Genomic DNA, 20,179 nt, shown 5'->3' on the forward strand with positions numbered 1-20,179 from the left:
ATATAATAGAAAGGTTAAGACATTCTAGATTTTCCTTTTCATAGGTTTTATTGGTGAGGATTTTGTTTTATAGAGTAACACTCTTATTAAAGTTGAGACCTCAAAACTGACTAATTCTTCAAATAATTTTTAGTTTATTTCCATTAAAAGAGTCTATATCTTAAGCAAAGCACAAATTATGACTCCATTCTAAAAATGTTATTCTTTTTCTTTTGCATAGTCCTTGGTCTTTGAGGTACAACTGAACCATAGTGCAATACAGAGGTGTCACTGAATGCAAAAACTGTGCACATTCTCCTGTCTGAGTCATGGTGAATGATTTTGGGCAGCGTTTATTGGCATTAATTTCTGCTAGAAAAACATACAGAAACATATAGTTAATATTTGCTTTCTAAGAGGTCATCGAAAAGTAATCACTCGTGTTTTCAGATTCCCAGTTTCTGCCTTTAACTTTGCAGAGACACTGGAGACTGATTACCTTTCCAACAGAAATAAACATTGTAACATTATAACCCTTGGAAAAAAGAAAAAAATTTTGTGTTCTATATAGTATATTTTCCTAGGCTTTATAAAAATCTTAATTTTTATGACCTCCTCACATCCCTTTTTATATGCAAAATGAAGATTGTGAAGCTTTCTAAGTAATTATGTTATAAAATGGAGGTCATGTTTTTTTCTTCCTGTATTAAAGGATACAAGGTACAACAGACATTTCTGGTAAAAGAAAAAAAAAAAAATAAAGGATACAAGGTTTGTTCAGTTTTTCCTAACACTTTTGCTTTACTAATAACTTTCTCCAAATAAGGAATTCTGACTATTTTTGCTCCTTGTCTTTTCTCATTCCCTCATCCCCTTTCAAAAATCCCACAGATGCAGTTCAGATATCTGGCTATGGGGAATCTTTGGTCTCCTTTCTAATGACTAATCATATATTTAAAAACACATTTTTCTAGTTTGTGTGATAATTCATTTTGGACCCATTGCTAGGAATCTGATTGATGGTCTGTATCAGTTGAAGAACATGGTTTCAAATCCAGCAGCACAATATTCACTGACTCATGAGCCAGTGAAACTCCTTGTGTAAGAAAAAGAGTTGAATTGTTGGTTTAGTTTGCTCCATGGTATTCTTTGAAGCTATTGGAAAATTTGATAGGAATTTATAACCGTTAAAATTTGAAAATTATCTTCTAAGGCCTAATGGAACCATTCTTCACATAAGAAAACCTTATATTACTCCTAGAATTTCTGTCTACCTGATGTCCAGAATACAGCTAGTTAATAAATATACTTTCCCATACATGGAACACCCTCATGTCGTTGAGTTAATTAAATGAGATAATGTTTGCAAAGCGCTCATCCCAGTGCCTGGCATGGAGGAAGCATTCAATAAATACTTTTCTTCTCATCATTCTAGTCTTTTTATCCTGTTTTATATGCCTGTGTTCTGTATTTCCTTTAAAAGAGCTCTAGGCTCATGCATTTTTTTTCCACTTCTCTGAAACATAAGCCCTGGAATTTGGAAGCAGATAGTTTAAAATTTTAATGTCCTGTTAATATTTCTCATTTGTGTAAGCCCATATATTCAACAGTTTTGGAAATCCTGATTTGCCTGATTACAAAAGAACTAATTTTCAATGTATCTAGATTCTCTAAACCATATATATCTTGCTATGCTCTAAGTTCAGGCAGTTGCACTTATAAATTGGTTTCCAAATTAGTACCTGTTTTATTTTATACTATTTTAAATCTTCCCATCAGTGAAGACTCTTAGATTTATGTGATAGGTTCTATAAGAGAAATTAATTTACATGGTTATTAAAAAAAAAATACTCCATTGGGTAAGATATACTTTTCATTCTTTGTTCTTTGATTTTAAGGAATTTCATGGTTCCTTGGAGCTGAATACTTAATAAAAAGGCTGATTGGTACTTTTTCCCTATCATAAGCCGGAAGATTTCACCTACTTAAAATTTTTAAAAAGCATTTCAAGTTTAAAAAAGCTTTTAGTTAATCAAGGTAAAACTGCTTAGGAAATGATTGAAACACTTCCTATGCTGAGGATACCTGGATAATTTGTTCTTGTAATGTCTGTCTTGCATACACTAATTTAATACTCCTTACACAGAAAGTGATGTACAGAATCTTTTTGTTAAAATATTTTCCAAATACATAGCTTCATTTTGTTCTTTTTTCTTTTCTATAAAATATATTGTAGTTGATAATTCTATAAAATGAAATTATTGTTTTATAGGCAGTTGACTGGTGGAGTTTAGGTGTTCTAATGTATGAATTATTAACTGGAGCATCTCCTTTCACTGTTGATGGAGAAAAAAATTCCCAAGCTGAGATATCTAGGTAAGATTTAACAAAATAAAATAAATATATTGTTTTCTCAAAGGAACTGATCAAATTTCTATGATTAGTCTGTTGAAAAAATAATTTTTTTAATGGGGATAGATAAAATGAAGTTAAAATGATAAGTTTCCATTTATATTCATACTGGATATAGATATATAATCTTTATATATTTTATACTGTGTTTTATGTGCCCAATTAGATCTGGCATTTAAATTATGATCTATAGTGTCATAATTTTTATGTGCCCCAAAGCACTTGGCATGTTGTCTCATACTTAGTAGGTACATCATATACTGAGAAGTTTATTTTACAGTTTTTCCCCACTGTATACATAATGTTATTTCTTCATGACTTCAACATGAAACACTAACAATGTTTTTCTACTCGCGGATGTCGGCTCAATAGAAAGAAATACCATAAAATCATCCTCTTATAGGTTCTCATAGCATTATTCTTTCTTTTCCTTCATAGCAGATATCATAGTTACAGTGATACCTTTTTGTTTATAGTTATTTGATTAATGTCTGTCCCGCTAGATTGCTGTCTTACTAGATTGTAAGCTCTGTGAGAGCAAGGGACATGTCTGGCTTTGATTCTCAGTACTTACTCTGTAAAGTTCAATAAATATTTGTGGAATGAAATGAGTTAATGAACAAATAAAAGAAGAGTGATAAACATTATACTAATTACTAGTTATGTTTTTGTCTTGTTTTTACTTGGATTTTATAACTTTGAGAACAGATTTGACATTACAAATTAAAAATTGAGATTTCACTTCCAACAAAGGTGGGAAAACAGGGACCAGATTTACCTTCCTGCCTGAAATAATTTTTAAAATGGGTAAAATATATGAAACAACAGTTTTAAAGACAGTGGGCACCTGGCAATGAAGGACGGTGGTCTTTGAGAGGAAGAAAATAAACAAGATAAGCTCTGTGATTGCCCCAGCTAACTGCTTTGAGAGAGTGTGCAGGCAGAAACACAGGTGGGGGAAATCCAAAGGGAGTTGAAGAGAAGGAACAGAGAGTATAGGAAGACCAAGAAAGCTAGAGTTGGCAGTACAGAGTGTGGAGAGGAAAGAGAAGCTCAGAGAGGGCAGGAAGTGCAGAGATTGGCAGAAGTATTCATAGAATACTGATAAACCCACATGTGAAGGAACTACTCAGTATAGTTGTTAGTATATTATTTCCCTCCAAATTGATCTATAGATTCAATGCAATCATAATTCCAGCAGGCTTTTCTTTCTTTAGTAGAAATTGACAGCCTGGGTCTAAAATTCATATGGAAATGTAGAAGACCTAGAATAGCCAAATCACCTCTGAAGAAATAGAACAAAGTTGATTTCAAGACTTATTATAAGCTATAGTAATTAAGATACTGTGGTATTGGTATAAAGATAAACAAAGGATCAATGGCAACTGATTTGTTACAAAGGTTCAAAGTCACTTCGGTAGAGAAAAGATAGTCTTTTCAACAAATGGTGCTGGAATCATTGGCTTTTTCCAGGTGGGAAAAAATGAACTTCGAGAATTACTTCGCACCCATAGAAAAATTAACGTAAAATGGATTATAGACCTGAATGTAAAACCTAAAACTATAAAACTTCTGGAAGAAAACATAGAGGAAAATCTTTGTGAGCTTGTATTAGGTAAAGATTTTTTAGGTGTGACACAAAATGTACAACCTATACAAGAAAACTGATAAATTGGACTTCATCAAAATTAAATACTTCTGCTCTTCAAAACTGTCAAGAGAATGAAAAGACAAGCCACAGACTGGAATAAAATTTTAAGTCATATATCTGCTAAAGGACTGGTATCCAGAATATATAAAGAATTCTTATAACTCAAGAAAACAACCTTATTTAAAAGTGGGCAAAAAATTTGAACAATTCACTAAAGAAGCACTGTCCGTGGCAAATAAACACATGAAAAGATGATCAACATGATTAGTCTTTAGGGAAATACAAATTAAAACCTCAGCAGCCAGGCATGGTTGCTCACACCTGTAATCCCAGCAACTGGAGAGACTGAGATGGGAGGCCAGGAGTTTGCGACCAGCCTGGGCAATATAGTGAGACCCCCATCTCTAAAAAAACAAAAAAAGTGAAAAAAAATACTTGAGTGTGTGCACTTGTAGTCCCAACTAAGGAGTCTGAGACAGGAGAATCGCTCGAGTCTAGAGTTTGAAGCTGCAGTAAGCTATGATCATGCTGCTGCACTCCAGCCTGGGTGACAAAGTGAGACCCTGTCTCTAAAAAAACCTCAGTTAAATACCACTATGTACTCACTAGGATGGCTAAAAATAAAGAGACTGACCATACCAACTACTGATAAAGATATGGAGGAACTGGAACTTTCATACACTGCAAGGGGAAATATAAAATGCCACGACTTTGGAAAACAGGCAGTTTCTTTACAAATTAAACATTACTTATTATATGATCTGTCTATTCCACTCCTAGGTAATTACCAATGGAAATGAAAACATATATCCATGCAAAAACTTGTACCCAAATGTCTGTCAACAAGTAAGTGGTTAAACAAATTATGGTTTGCCCATACAAATGGAATACTACTTAGTAATAAAAGGAATTATCTATTGATATATACAACAAATGGATGAATCTCAAAATAATTACACTGAGTGAAAGAAGCCAGACAACATAGATTATATACTACATACTTTCAATTCTGGAAAATGCAAACTAATCTACAACAACAGCTGAATAGTGGTTGCCTGGGTACTGGGATGGGGAAAGGCAGGAGAGATTATAGAGGAATATGAGAAAACTTTGGTAGGTTATGAATATGTTCATTATCTTGATTGTGGTGATGGTTTCACAGGTGTATATGTGTGTCAAAACTTATCAAACTGTACACTTTGTGGGAAGTTTATTGTACATCAGTTGTACTTCAATAAAACTGTTTACAAATTTTAAATTTTTTCCAGGACAAGCTAGGAAGAGAGTGATTTCTCACTGTTTCAGCTTATTTAATACCAAAGTTAAGTGAGCAGGAATACTTCTTTTTAAAATCATAGTTGAAAATCATACCTCTTATGAAAAATCTAAATATGACTTTGTATATCTTCAATGGATTTTTTTTGACAGTTTGAGGATGACTCAGAATGTAGGAAACCTTGGCCATAGTCTGGAGAATTTGGGTCCAATTGCAAGATCAGTGACAGGTGCAAACGATGGCCTTAGCCTGATGATTGATTTCCCTGACTGATTCCTCCTCTGACTGATTTCCCTGTTTTTGATTCCACACACACAAGCAATCTTCTTTTTATAGTTTCTCTGTCCACTATAGGTCTGACTGTAAGAGAATTGTATTGGTTATGATAAGTATATTTTGAACCAAATGATGTTTGAATTTAAATTGCTTTTATTCCCTTTATATCAATCAATTGGCATTCTGGTTTTAGAAAGAGAAAAATAGCCTGAATTAGATCATCTAAAATCTTAAAACTAGAGCAAACAGATTTTTCAAAAATTTAAGTAGGATTCCTTCCCTTTAATGAATTAATTATCCACTTTGTCATGCTAATAACTTTGTTTAAAGCTTAGTGTCAACCTATGATCCCTTGGGGACTTTTTTTGTACAGAAATTTACAAACAGTGTAATAACTGAATTATCATACATTACATTTTCCTGTAATTATTCTGATTGTCTTTCCTGGCATCAAATCTTTCATAGTCTGTTCTTTTTAAAATATGTATCATTTAGATAAATATAATTTTCTTGTCCTCAAATGTCTTAATTAGCTCAGGCTTTTTCTCATCATTGAATTCTTCCATTACTTAATTATTATGATCTTCCCTGAACTATGAATACTTCCTGTATTTTTTAATATCCTTCAAAATAATGTATTTTTGGCCAGGCACGGTGGCTCACTCCTGCAATCCTAGCACTCTGGAAGGCTGAGGCAGGTGGATCGCTCAAGGTTAGGAGTTCGAGACCAGCCTAAGCAAGAGCAAGACCCCGTCTCTACTAAAAATAAAAGAAATTAATTGGCCAACTAAAAATATATATAAAAAAAAAATTAGCCAGGCATGGTGGCGCATGCCTGTAGTCCCAGCTACTTGGGAGGCTGAGGCAGAAGGATCACTTGAGCCCAGGAGTTTGAGGTTGCTGTGAGCAAGGCTGATGCCACGGCACTCTAGCTGGGGCAATAAGAGTTAGACTCTGTCTAAAAAGAAAAAAAAAATGTATTTTCCAAGTTATCTGTTTACTATTGATGTCTATAGATATCCTAGAATGAAATTTTTTTGGTATATCAAATTTCCAAATATGATAAGAACTTAGAATGAAAAGAAAACTTAGAGTCCAATTTTCTCCCTGTTGTAAGAACCCCTTAGTCTGTAAGAATCCCGGATAGTCACGTGCCATCACTGAAAGGACACCACCATTGTGTAAGGAAATCATGTTCACTAGTGAACAACTTTACTTGTATAGAGTTTTTTTCTCCTTAAATTAAGCTGAAATCATCCATCTCTTATCTCTGCATGTTAATCTATGTTCTTGTCCAATCAAGAACATAGAATAATTCTGTTAAATTGTCAGTATTACAGATTTGAATGATTGCTCTTTAGCTTTTCTGTGAATATGTTCCTTATTTTTGCTTCATGTATGTAGCATGTGCTTTTCTTGTGTGTCTTTCACTAGCTTTTATTGCCTTTCTGTAGAGAACCTCTTCTTTTAGGGTATGTATTACTGCTGTACCCGAAGGTATACACCCACACAGTGGAATTCCCATCAGTTGTTCTGCCTGCTTCTATAAGGAGGAGCCCTTTACTTGTAAGCCTGGGGCTTTGTAAGCCATAATAATTGAATATACCCTCGCCTGAGAATCAGGACATAGTTTTATTTGTAGCTTTCCCATCATCTTTGACAGGGTTGTTTCTTTATCTCACTTTTTCTGCCTTGGAAATGTAGAAGATGTTTGCCAAGAGATGTTTATTTGGTATTTCATTTTCCATCAATAAAATATACTTTATTAATGTTTCATTGTATTATTATAAGCATAATGTTATATAAATACAGGCATAAGTGTTATCAAAGTAATGGTTTAAACAGAGCTCTAGTTAGTATCTTCTAAGTCAGGGGTCAGCAAACTATAGCTCACAAGCTAAATCCAGTCTGCTGCCTGTTTTTATGTGGCCTATGAGCTAGGAATGGTTTTTACATTCTTAAATGGTTGAAAAAAATGAAAAGATTAATATTTCATGACATGTGAAAATTATATGAAATTCAAGTTTCAGTGCCCATTAATAGAACATAGCCATGCTCATTCATTTATGTATTTTCTCTGGCTGCTTTAGTGCTATAACAGCAGAGCTGAATAGTTGCCACAAAGACTATGTAGTTTGCAAAGCCTAAAATATATACTGTTTGGCTCTGTATTCATTTTCCATTATCCATTGCCAACTAACAAATTACCCCAAAACTTAGTGGCACAAAAACCACATACATTTCTTATCTTATAATTTCTGTGGACCAAGAATCTGGGCACAGCTCTGCTAGGTCCTCTACTTCAGGGTCTGTCACAGATCCTGCAAAATGTTGGCCAGGATTTAGTTATCTCAAGGCTCAACTGGGAAAGAAACTGCTTCCAAACTCATGTGGTTAAATTGGCAAGATTCAGTTACTTGTGGGTTGTTGGACGGAGGGCCTCAGTTCCTTGCTGGCTGTTGGCTGAAGACCACTCTCAGTTCCTTGCCATGTGGGCCTCCATAACATGGCAGCTTGCTTCATCAAAGCATGTGAGTTGGGAATAGTCCCTAGGAAGATGGAATGTTTTCTAATCTAATCATGAAAGTGACATGCTGTCATGTTTACTGTGTAATATTGGTAAGAAGAAAGGCACTAGGTCCAGCCCACACTTAAAGGTCTCTGAATAAAAGGATAGCGTGATCATTGGAGACCATCTTCAAAGTCTGCCTACCATGGGCCATTTACAAAAAACATTGCCAACCCCTGGTTTAGGTAATTAATTTATCCTCCTTGGCCTCCCAAGGAGTTTTTTCTCTTTAGGTAATTATTTTGATTCATTGATTTGCTACATTCTTTTGAATACAAAATCAAGACAGTAATTCGGTTGTATTTTTTGTATTTTATCCATGTTCATTAGTTAGTTCATTTGTTCATTCACTTTGTCCATTGGTGTTTTCAAAAATTTTCTGTTTATAGATGTCTTGCTTTTGGAGTTATATATATAATAATTGCAAGTATCATTTTTTACCGTTTTAAGAAGAGATCAAATTTATTTTTTGCTTAGCTTTTTATCTTATTTTGTCTTTATGATAAAATCCTTTATAGGCATATTTTATAAAGCCTCCTTGATTCTCAATTTGTCCCTTCTTTTCTTTCTTTCCTCATGCTACATTTTTCTATACCTAATATCAGCATCTACGTTTCCCAGGATTTTTTAACTAGTTACCGAAAGTCTATTAAAGTTTGTCACAATGACTACTGACTGGACATTCTTCTACATGGTCTAATTGCAGTAACTTAGACTAGAGTCCAGTGACAGGAGAGGTGTAGCATGGAGAGGAACAGAATGAAATGGCCCTTCCCTTGGCACTCATATTCCTCAGCTTCATATCTTCTCTACTCCACTTGTACATGTGGGGTCATGGGTGAATCCTACTATATTATTAATTTCTGTAAGGCATTCCCTGGAAGGTGGAGTATTTGGAGCCCTGAATAAAACGTAGGGATAATCCTTCCGACGAGGGAGAGGATCCATCAGAAACCCCATCAGCCTGGTTTTCACTTTCTGTGCTCCCCCTTAGTGTCACACTGCTCCCCTCTGAGACCTGGCCTTCTGTTGTTTCCAGAGTGATGCCCCGGTGTAGGTACTTTGCTGCCACTTCTGTTAACCCCCCAGCCAGTTCTCCACTATTCCCATCGACCTGAAGTTAAAAGATCAGCCTTATACCTACTGGAAAGGGCTACAGAAGGAAGAAGGTGGCCTTGTGTGTTCAGGACTCTGTCACTTATTTTGGTCTCTGGAGTGACCTGCCATTTCTCCTATGCTTATGGTTCTCTGTGGCCTCCCAAGTTGGATGATGTCTTGAGTCTGTACTTCGGCTCTTGCTCTCTGCCTCTGGCTCTTTTCCATTTAGCAATCTCTTTGAAATTCCTTGCATTCCAATCTGCTCTGGGCTTCAGTCACTGCCTTAGTTTTATTGTCACATGCAACCACTTGGCCCCAAGGAACCCCAAGGTCTGGTTTCCCCACCTTTACTATCATCTTGCTCTTGTTAGGGAAGGCACTCTGATGGTGAAAATGGAATAAATAAGTAGAGAAGTAAAAGCTTCAACTGCCTTGTGTGGGCCACAGAAAAGAGTGCAGGAAGAAAAAGGGACAGGGAAGAGGTCTGCCAATAAAAGCCACAGTAAGTATGATGAGATCCCAGCGTTAGCCTAAGCTATGTCCACCTCTGAGATAAGATGGGTTCAGGCATGTCTGATAAACCAGTCTAGTAGACCCACCTAATCTAACTGTCTTGAGAGTCTGAGGGAGAGGAGCCCAGGCAGACGAGCTTGGTTCACTAAGGAAGCCTTAGTCATTGAGAGAGGAAGAACAATTCTAGGTAACATTTATTCCTTTCAGGAAGATGATGCTGTAAGTTGAAAAGAAAGCTCTTTGCAGTGGCATTTTTGCAGTATTATGCCTACACTGTGGCTCCCCTAACTTTGTAAGAAACAGGTTTTCTCCTTCAGCCCCAGAAGCAGTGGCAGGAGTGGGCACCTCTTGGATGGTTTCCCTGGCAGTGGGGGGATGTGGTTAATGTCCTGGGAGGCAGAGGCAAATGAGATGCTTCATGTGAGAATGAAGGAGAGTATTTAATAGCTCACATAAGACATGCCCTGGGGACTCCTACGAGTTACAGGGGGAGACTTTTGAGTGTAATTGCAGATTCTACAGGGGCAGGTAAGCACACTAACCAGAGAATCTCATTGTATTATTCTTAGTGACCCAGCTGATGTGGCTTAGGGAAACACAGGTTAAGTGGACAATGGAAGAACTCAGTAACATCCAAAGGGAAGTGACAGCTTGAGATTCTACCCTCTGGGGCATCCCATGGCATTCACCAAGAGACCACCATGTGCCAGCCTCTGTGCTAAGAAGTCACCCACATTATATCCTTGAATCCCTACAACTCTGAAAAATAGGTAGTAGTATATGCTGTTTTACAGATGAAGGCTGGATGTAACTTGCCTAAGGACTCAGATCTACCATGTGGTTGGCCCAGGGTCAAGTACAAAGTGACTAGAAAGTTGCTTCTTGCTATCTCGTGGGTAATGCTGCTGTTTCCTTCTGAGTCTGGCAGGCACTTGTTTCATGTAAAGGACTGGGAAGTGCTGGCCCACGGATAGCAGGGGAATTGATTTCATCAGTCAGTGGAGTTGCTGAATAATGTTTTAGTCCTAAGGAGGAAGAGAAATATAAGGGCACAGCCTTTGTTCTAAGAAAACTTATATGGTGTGTGGGAAGATACGGGATAAATAAATGAAAATTCACATATCAGGAAGTTTTGACAAATGTGTGAGTGGTGAGAAGAATGCTGTGGAAGTACAAAGGGGGCGGGGGTCCTTAGGAACTGGGTTGCCAAGGAAGTCATGATGGAGATGCAGTTCGGTCGAGGGCCAGGGTAGAAGGGAAAGCCTGTCAGATGGTGGGCAGTACCCACAGTGGCCCAGGTGGGCCTGACATGGGAGGTCCGAGACTCCCTTGCCTCCGGCCACTCTGTGTACTCCTGTCAATGGATTGGTGATCTTGTAAGTGAAATTCATTTTACTTTCCCTATTCTAAACATAATGTTCATTATTATAGTTTCAGACATGCCTAAGGGGTAAAGAGTCAATAACAGCACCCAGAGATATACACTGTTAATGTTGTAATACATTTTATTTTGTTTTCACCTATATAATGTTGTACTCATACTAGAAATATAATTTTATATTTTTTAGTTTTTGCTTAAAATTTATATCAAAAGCATTGTGTTCTCTAATTACAAACTTTCATTACAAACGTAATTTTGTAATGGCTACATAATGTACTATTGGTGGAATATACTATGATATGCTTAACTTTTCACCTAGTGTTGGACAAAAATTTAAATGAGGTTTACTGAAAGCTCTTTCTAACTCGGGCAGGCATATAAATAATTCTATAATTCTGGGACCACATGGGAACCAGGAAGTGAAAGTCAACAACTTTAAGTCACAAAATAGGAAAGATTGTGAATTTTTAAATGGAGGATAGAAATAAACAAAGGACCCATGAGAATGCATGCCATTTGTACAAAAGCAAAAGAATTATTTGTAGGCATCTCATTGAAACTGTGGGGAGAAGGATCCTGAGTGAGCAAAGTATGGTAAATGGGAAACTATTAGATATTTATTCACTAAATATTTCTTGAGGAGTTGCTATATGCTAAGCAATGTTTTAGGCCCTGGGAATAAAGCAGTGAACAAAACAAAGAGAATCCCTACTCCCTTAGAGCTTCTATTTTAATTCGTTTTAGTAAACTCGGAGCTTATAAAAGACAAATATATAATATACTATAAATCCATGCAGAAAACTAAAACAGAGTAAAGGGATAAAGAGTTGGGGAAGCAGCTATTCTTGATGGGACAATTAGAGAAAGCTTCTGCAAAAAGATGACACTTGAACAAAAACCTCAGTGAGGTGAAGGAGTATGCATTGCCCAATATTGCTAATGATGTTGTACTTAAAGGTAGTGACTTTGTTGAGACAGTCTTTATTGTTATATTTCAGTAAACATACAAAACATATGCACAAAGTTTCATAGGTTTACTTCCCTAAAACGTATTATAAAGATTTTCAAACATTTATTACAGTGGCCGCCCACATGCTCACTGCCTAGATTCTACTGTGACTATTTTACTGCCCTTGCTCATTACCAGTCTACCCATCTATCCATCCCTCTCCCATTATAAGTGTAATTTTAATCTTGGTGTTCTTACCATTTATTCCATAAATTATTTTTTTAAATTTTAAAAAAATTATTTCAATAGATTCAGGAGGTACAAATGGTTTTTTGCTACATGGATATTTGTATAGTGGTGAAGGCTGGGCTTTTAGTGTACCCATAGTGTACCTGTCACCCGAATAGTGTACATTGTACCCAAATTCTTAAGTTAATCATTGTCAATTTCTTTTGCCATGGGGGATTTTAGAAACTTAATGTCCATGAAGAGGAAGAAATTTTTTATTCATTTTTATATTATTATGGAATTTAATTTTATATTGTTTTGTTTTATACATGTGATTCCTCAGTCCATTTGGAGTTTATTTGGGGTATGGTATAAGACAAGGATCTTGCCCTTATATGTTTTTTCCTAAATGGCTCATTTCCCCAACATATTTGTTGAACAAATAGGCTTTCCTATGTTGGCTAGTCACTTTTTAAAAACGATACTAAGTTTTTATGTATGCCTTGTTATTTTTCATGATGTCTCTTCTATTCACTTGATTTGGATGTTTTATTTTACTAGCACCTCGCTTTTACAATTTTGTTTTATCATACATTGTAATATGAAGTTAGGCAAATCACTCCCAGTTTTCTTTTTCAGAATTTTCTTAGCTGTACTATGTGCTTATTCTTGCAAATGTTAAAAATGTCACCCATGTTATAAAATTCCTTGTTGAAATTTTAATTAATATTTTATTTCTTGCTTTTTTGAAAGGAATCTTTCCTTGTTTATAAAACAGTGATAATAGTCTTTTAATAGGATTGTTGTATGGATTAAATGATAACATATACTTGAAGTGTTTAATATGCTATATCAACTCAGAGCCCGTTCTGACTTTGTAGAGGGCACTAAGATTTATTTGGGGCTACCTAATTGCAATTCATTTCTGAAGTTTGCCAGATTCATTTTGAAGCAAGAAAAAAAAACTTTAGATTGTTGCCAATTCAGAAATCAAGCACATTGGAGGAGGTGAAGGGGCAGCAACACCCGAGAAATGTCTCCCTGCCCTTGTTGCAGGATGCTCTAGCATTGTTATGACTAACTATCCCACAGAAATCCTCCGCCCTCCCCCGCATTTCTGCATAATCCATTCTGTATAGCTAGCAGTCATCTGGGGTTCAGTTGACATTCACATTCATGCGTCACAATAGGCTGGAATCTGGTACAAGTTTTACTTAGTTTTATAGAAGGATATCGGACAGGAAATGGTGTATCAGCATGACAACATCAAACATCTTCATCAGGGGTCCTTCCATCGCCTCTGTGGCATGGCTTTCCAGCCCACAGAGGACACACGTAGCCTCTGTGATGAGAGAGATGAGAGCACACAGGTAGGTGTGGACCACCTCAGCATGGGAAGCTCAGCGCAGTAGCTGTATCTTCCAGCTGCCCATGAATGTAGCTTCCAAGGCCCTACGAGGACGACCTTGGGTATAAATGATAACACACAGAATCTTGTTTTCTGAAAGTCTTTTAAATAGTCCTTGATGAGAAAACTCTGAGGCCATACATACCTACTCAGCCCTCATTCCAGATACAGTTAAATTCCAGAGTTGGCTGTCTCAACCACCTAACACAGAAGCAGTGTCACATTTATCTTAACCCCACTGTGTTTCAAGGAAACAGTATTAAGAAAAATGATACATGTGAAATCATCTGGAGATAAGTTTAGCCTGCTGTAAGTCCTTCCCCCTCACCACCCCACTCCCAGTTTCTGGACCTCTTCCTGGCGCTGCAGTTTTCTGATAGGACTAGGCCTCAGGACCTCTCCAGGTCGGTGAGGAAACCCTATGCCACTCAGTTGACTGAGACGACAGGGTGCCTAAGTGATGTCCTCCAGTGAGTGTGCCATGTGCCTGCTGCTTTTCCTTCTCCAAGCTGGGGCAGGATGTTCACCACCCTCTGCTAGGGCCTACTCCTGCTGTTCTGGCCATACAATTTTCACTCAGGAAAGAGAAGCCTTTGGGACTATCACTGGTGTTTCTCCAGGCTCCCTCATCAGCACTATTTTCAGCAGAAACGCCTTCAGGTTTCTACTCAGTTTCTTCCTGATGCGGTCCCTGCCTCATCTGAATCTAAAATTCCAGCTCCCTACGATGGCACATGCCGCCTACCTTGGTCACACACCAGTCCTGCTGTCGGCCGGAACGCCCACTCCCGACTTGTGCCTCTGGTCCCACATGCTCCCCTTCCCAGTCTTGGCGTCTCGGCAGGGCTACCACTGCCTTCGGGTGCTCCTCTTTTTGAGGATGGACCCAGCTTGGTGGACATTTCCCCATTTTATGTCTTCAGGCCTCAGGACCTGACTGTTCTTTCCCTAGTTCCTGGTACAGAGTAGATTTCCAGTACGTGTTGCAGCGTTCTTAATTTGTAAGAGGTAATAGATGATACAGTACCCTAAGATGGTGTTAGCCAAAGTGCACATTTCTCTGCCCTGATTCAGCAGAAGTGAATGCCACCAGCAGTGTGTTTATCTAGACCCTAATCCTTTACATGAAGAATTCTTTTCCTGTGAAAAGAATACTAAAGGTAGAAGAAAATGGGCAAGTCTATGTTTATTTTTCCCCAAGAAGCAGGATTCCCAGTTTCTCTCTCAGGTATGCCTGCGCCTCACCTGAGAAGATTGTTGCCACCAATGCTGAAACCCCTGACAAGCCGTGAGCAACAGGAGAATACTAAATCAAATGAAGGGAGTGTACTGCTTATTTCTTGCCTTGTTCTACCTGCATTTTCTTGGGTTCCCAGAATGGAGTGCTAGAAACAGAATTAACTTTGAGATTAACAACATTGCTGGAATTTTTTTGTTAAAAATTACAGTTCTATTATCATTTAACTGATTCTCAGTGGCCATTTTACACAGCTTCTAGGCCTGTTTTCTGTGTGGTTGCCTTAGAAGGACAGTGTAACATTTAGTAGCTCACATTCATCAAGCATTTGCTGGGTTCCAGGTGCTGTGTTAAGCACTCTGCACATCTTAACTCATTTAAGCATCATAATACTCATTTTAGGTAGATGATGTTGTTAGCCCCATTTTACAGGTAGGAAACTGAGGTACACAGAGGTTAATTAACTATCTCAAGGTCACGCAAGATCAAGGAGGGGCCAGCGTAGGCCTCAGCCTGGCCCCAGAGTCAATGTTTGTACTACACTATACTATTTCTTATAAGTTTAATTATCTGTTTTTGTTCTATAACACTTATTAATATTTTAATGTATAATAAGGGATCTTTTTGCAAACCTAAATAATGGAGTAATTTTTTATGTTCATGTACACTGTGTTAAGCTTCTTAATTTCAATCAATCCCTTCCATTATTTCTTTATCATTAATTTATCGATCTGGCTTTTAAGAGGGGGAAAGCTACCCTTGGATTGAATTGATTTCTTCTGTGACATTAGAGTAAATTTCTCACCAAGAAACTTATTTTTCTATTTTCCATAATAAATAGTAGACTTTACTCCATCTCTGAGCTCCACCTGCCTCCCAGGGCTTGCCTGGCTGCTTTGTAGTAGCAAATAATGAAGCAGATGCTTTCACCCCATGAAAAGCCCAGTGCGAGTGCCCGTCTTCAGGTGTCAGGAGCTGAACCATCTCCAAGTGGGTCTGACTCACCCTGTCTTGGTCGACTTTCCTCTGCATTCCCGCTGGCCCCTTAGGTTTGCTGGCACATAGGGAAAGAGTGAGTGGAGACTGTTGCAGTTCTCTTTTGTCTTTTTAAATCTTGAGTGCTGAATTCAGTCGCCCGAATTTGTTAAGAGTTGCCTATGTTGTGAAGTCTTTAATAACAGAGTCTATTCTGTATCTGGAAGGGCTAATCTAGCCCCAAGCTTTCCTTTTTTTTTTTTCTCCCCCCTAGTGAAATGTTTGGGATATAGCCTCCCATTAGTAGTGATGTATGCTGAAAAATGAGCCAATATTTTTTTGTTCCTGCTCATTTGAGTTTCAAAAATTTGATTTCGTGGTATCTCATTTTAGATATTTTGTCAACTTTATTGAGGATTGAGGTATTATTCATTTTAAATATCTTTCACATGTAGCTCAATTTCAAAGTGTTTCACTATACTTGTTTTTGCTAAAAATGCCATCAGCTATAACTTCATCCTCTGGTTATTTTAACAGCAAGTTTTATCTGCCTACAGGAGAATATTAAAAAGTGAGCCTCCATATCCCCAAGAAATGAGTGCTTTAGCTAAAGACCTCATTCAGCGTCTTTTGATGAAAGATCCCAAGAAGCGATTGGGATGTGGTCCACGTGATGCAGATGAAATCAAAGAACATCTCTTCTTTCAGGTGAAATATATCGAACAGACAGAGGGTTTCATAGCCTCTGCTGTTCTCAGGGTGCTGGGCATTCTTGGTGAAATTAGTGGACGCAGTCCCTCCCGAGATCATTTCCCACCTATTCTCACATACATTGCACCTCTTCTTTCTTTTTTTAAATGACAGGGGCCCTTTGGAAAGGACCAAAATTCTGCTTGTGTAGACCTAGATGAAGTGGGAGTGGAGAGGATCATAATTGCATTCAATTTTCTATATAATAATTGGTTAGAGTTTCAAGGTTTCCATTTATGATCTTGTGATTTAGGCATATGGACTGAGAAGACTTTTATTATAGTTTTCACTGCTCTCTGAGTTCATGAGCTATTACTGCCACTGTATTTCACCTTTTAGATGGTGATTTCATCTCTTCCTCTTTTCCTAGGAGAAATCTTAAAAAAATTTTAAATCTACCTATTTCTCAGTTACATATCCATGACACAAAGAACGTTATTCATTGTTCTGTCTTTGTGACAGTGCTTTTCTTATTCTCAAAAAGCCTAATGAGACCATTCTACAGACCACCAACACATCTGCTCAACTTAGTTTGCTCAATTTAGTCCAAAAAAACACTAAAATATTAAATAACTGGAAAAAAAGGTTAAGTTGAGTTGACTACTGATTTCCAGGCTAAATGGTCAAACCTGAGATGCCATGGCTTTGATTTGAAAAGGCCTAGGTGTGTGACTGGATTTTTTTGTTTGTTTGTTGTTTTTTTTTTTTTTTAAAGATAAGGTCATGCTCTGTTACTAAGTCTGGAGTGTAGTGACCCTATCATAGTTCACTGTGGCCTCTAATTCCTGGGCTCAAGTGATCCTACTGCTTCAAGCCTCCTGAGTAGCTGGGATTACTGGCTTGTGATACCAGGCCCTGCCAAATTTTTTAAATTATTTTTTTGTAGAGACAGTTATGTTACCCAGGCTGGTCTTGAACATCTCAAGTGATCCTCCCACATCAGCCTCCCAAAGTGCTGGGATTACAGTCATGAGTCACTGTGCCTAGCCACATATGACTTTAAAATTTTCATTATATCAACAATCATGACCTAATTATGGTATAAAGGGGCCATCCAAGTTTTGTTATGTTTTTATCACCAACACAAATGAAAAGAGCATACCAAAACAAAAAACTTTTCTGTCAAGTAGGCTTTCATGTTATTGTTTTTTAAATATAGAAAAAAGTACTAATTAAAAAAGAGACTTATCTCTTTGCACTTCTATGCTCAAAAAAGGCATATTTAGTCTATCAGTGTAATCGTTTTTTGAAATATTAATGCACATCTTATAGAAGTTCAGTAATATGGTGAGAAATATATTTAGAATAAAATAAACTTGTCATGTGCATTTCATAAATTCATATGGCTTGGCAAGATTACTCTTTGAGCAGACTTAAGTATCTTGTTCAGAAGTTTATCTCAAAAATTAATCAGGTAAAATTCAAGGAACTATTCAAGTAAAATACCCCCAATTATATTTTCCTAAGATCTTTTTCTTCATTTTTCCCTGTATTTGTGAATCTTGAAGTATGTCTTTCATATTAGCTAAATTTCTCTTTTGATAGCTTAGAATAGTAATTTTAGATTACTTAATTGCCTTGACTTTTTAAATGATAGGGATGCTTCCAGAAAGACCAGAATTCTACTCGTAAAGACCTAAGTGGTCTCTTTCTTCATAAATGGAGCAGGAGGTGGGGGGTGGGGGTGTAAGGGATCATAATATCGTTCAGTTATTTTACATATTAAACATTCTACTAGCAATATATTTCTTTAAATTGCCCCTTTACTGTAGAAGTTTCTCTTGATGTGTGTACAATAGCCAAGCACAAATCATATGCTTATAATGGAAAACATTACAGCTATACAGAGGAAAGAACACTAACTAGAAAATCAAGGACCTGTGTTCAAATCCTGGGTCTTTCCACAACTGGTATTTAAGTGAATATGTTGATTCTTATTTCTGGGCTTCAGTTTTCTTCTGGATCAAATAATGAAGATGAACTAAATGATCTCTAAATCTCATTCTAAGTGAAAAATTTAAAAATCTGAAATTGTTTTATTTCCATTTCATCCACAGGGAGCATAATAAAACATTTTATGGTAGTTGATTAAACTTACTGAATTTCATCAACTAAGAAGTGCACGTTTGCACATTTTACCACCACTAAACTCACTATGCACGTTACAGTGCATAGGGAGTGCATACAGTGCAACTGCTTGAATGCAGAGAAAAAAGCTATCACATCATTTACATTCATAGACATAAGCAAATACATGATTTAGAGTGAGTTTATTTGCCAATCTGTCCAAATGACCAGGAAGAAAAGCAAGTACAGGGAGAGAGCTAGGTAACGCTGCCTCTAGAAAGCAGGAATATTCTTTTAGAGCTACTATTCATGTCGGTAGAGCATTTGGAACCCTCTTATTGTGGCTTTTTGTTTTGTTTTGGGTTTTTTGTTTGTTTTCTTTTTGGCTTAACACCTTCCTCAGAAGGCTCAAGACAGGCGTAATTTCTGTTATCTCTACGGGGAAACTAGGGTGTCTTGGTGCCCCCCAGAGGACACTGTGAGACTCAAACAGTGATAGAAAGCAGTCTGGGCTTTCAGACACAGCACTGACTGGAGCTATAACCTAGAGGGAACACATGCTCTTGCTTGGGAAAAAATATTTTTAATTATTGGTTTGAAATACATGCCCTTATTTTTAGCTCTCTTTCTAATTAATTAATTAAAATCTTAATCTATCTTTGCTATTTTTAGAATATATATTTTGTGAGAGGAGGGAAACATCATTTAAAAAATAAGAAAGAAAATATATTTTGACTTTGTTGATTTCTACTCTGTACCAATTTTCTTTCTCTGCTTTAGAAAATAAATTGGGATGATTTAGCTGCCAAAAAAGTGCCAGCACCATTTAAGCCAGTCATTCGAGATGAATTAGATGTGAGTAACTTTGCAGAAGAATTCACAGAAATGGATCCCACTTACTCTCCTGCAGCCCTGCCCCAGAGCTCTGAGAGGCTGTTTCAGGTATTGTCCCGTTGTATGTATGTGTGTGTTGGCCGTGTGTGCTTTGAAAGAAATGATTAATTTCCCCAGATTAAAGTAGTTTTGTTAACATCTTAAAAATGGAGTTCCCTAATCTCTTCAAAATTACTAAATACAGAAATAACTTCAGATTGTAAACTGAACCTTATGGTTTGTTAAATAGATATTCATGTGTTTATTTTTTATATAAGGAAATCTTAATTTTATACCTGAAATTTTGTTTTTGTTCTGGCTCTTTTATAGACAATACAATAATACTTTTGTTTTACCTCTGTTCATATATACATATATATATATATAGAGAGAGAGAGAGAGAGAGAGAGTTCACATTATTATCTAATTCTTAAGTAAATAATCTTAACTGCTAACTCTTAGCAAAAGATTTCGAAGAGTATCATATTTAGGAAAGGATCATTATCAGACTTAAGATAAAATATTCTAACTATTAAA

General features: G+C 36.8%; 1 protein-coding gene across 2 annotated transcripts in view; it reads left to right on the plus strand.

The window, feature by feature from the left end:
• RPS6KA5 (ribosomal protein S6 kinase A5) overlaps window positions 1-20,179 on the plus strand; it is a 168,390-nt gene that overhangs the window by 109,083 nt on the left and 39,128 nt on the right. For both annotated transcript variants that reach the window (XM_012773942.3, XM_076003775.1), the window contains 3 exons: window positions 2,252-2,355; window positions 16,510-16,660; window positions 19,550-19,711. In XM_012773942.3, the coding sequence (XP_012629396.2) occupies window positions 2,252-2,355; window positions 16,510-16,660; window positions 19,550-19,711 (417 nt within the window). The remainder of the gene's footprint in view (window positions 1-2,251; window positions 2,356-16,509; window positions 16,661-19,549; window positions 19,712-20,179) is intronic.

Source organism: Microcebus murinus, chromosome 6 (genome assembly GCF_040939455.1).
Source record: "Microcebus murinus isolate Inina chromosome 6, M.murinus_Inina_mat1.0, whole genome shotgun sequence".
In the NCBI taxonomy this organism is placed as follows: domain Eukaryota; kingdom Metazoa; phylum Chordata; class Mammalia; order Primates; family Cheirogaleidae; genus Microcebus; species Microcebus murinus.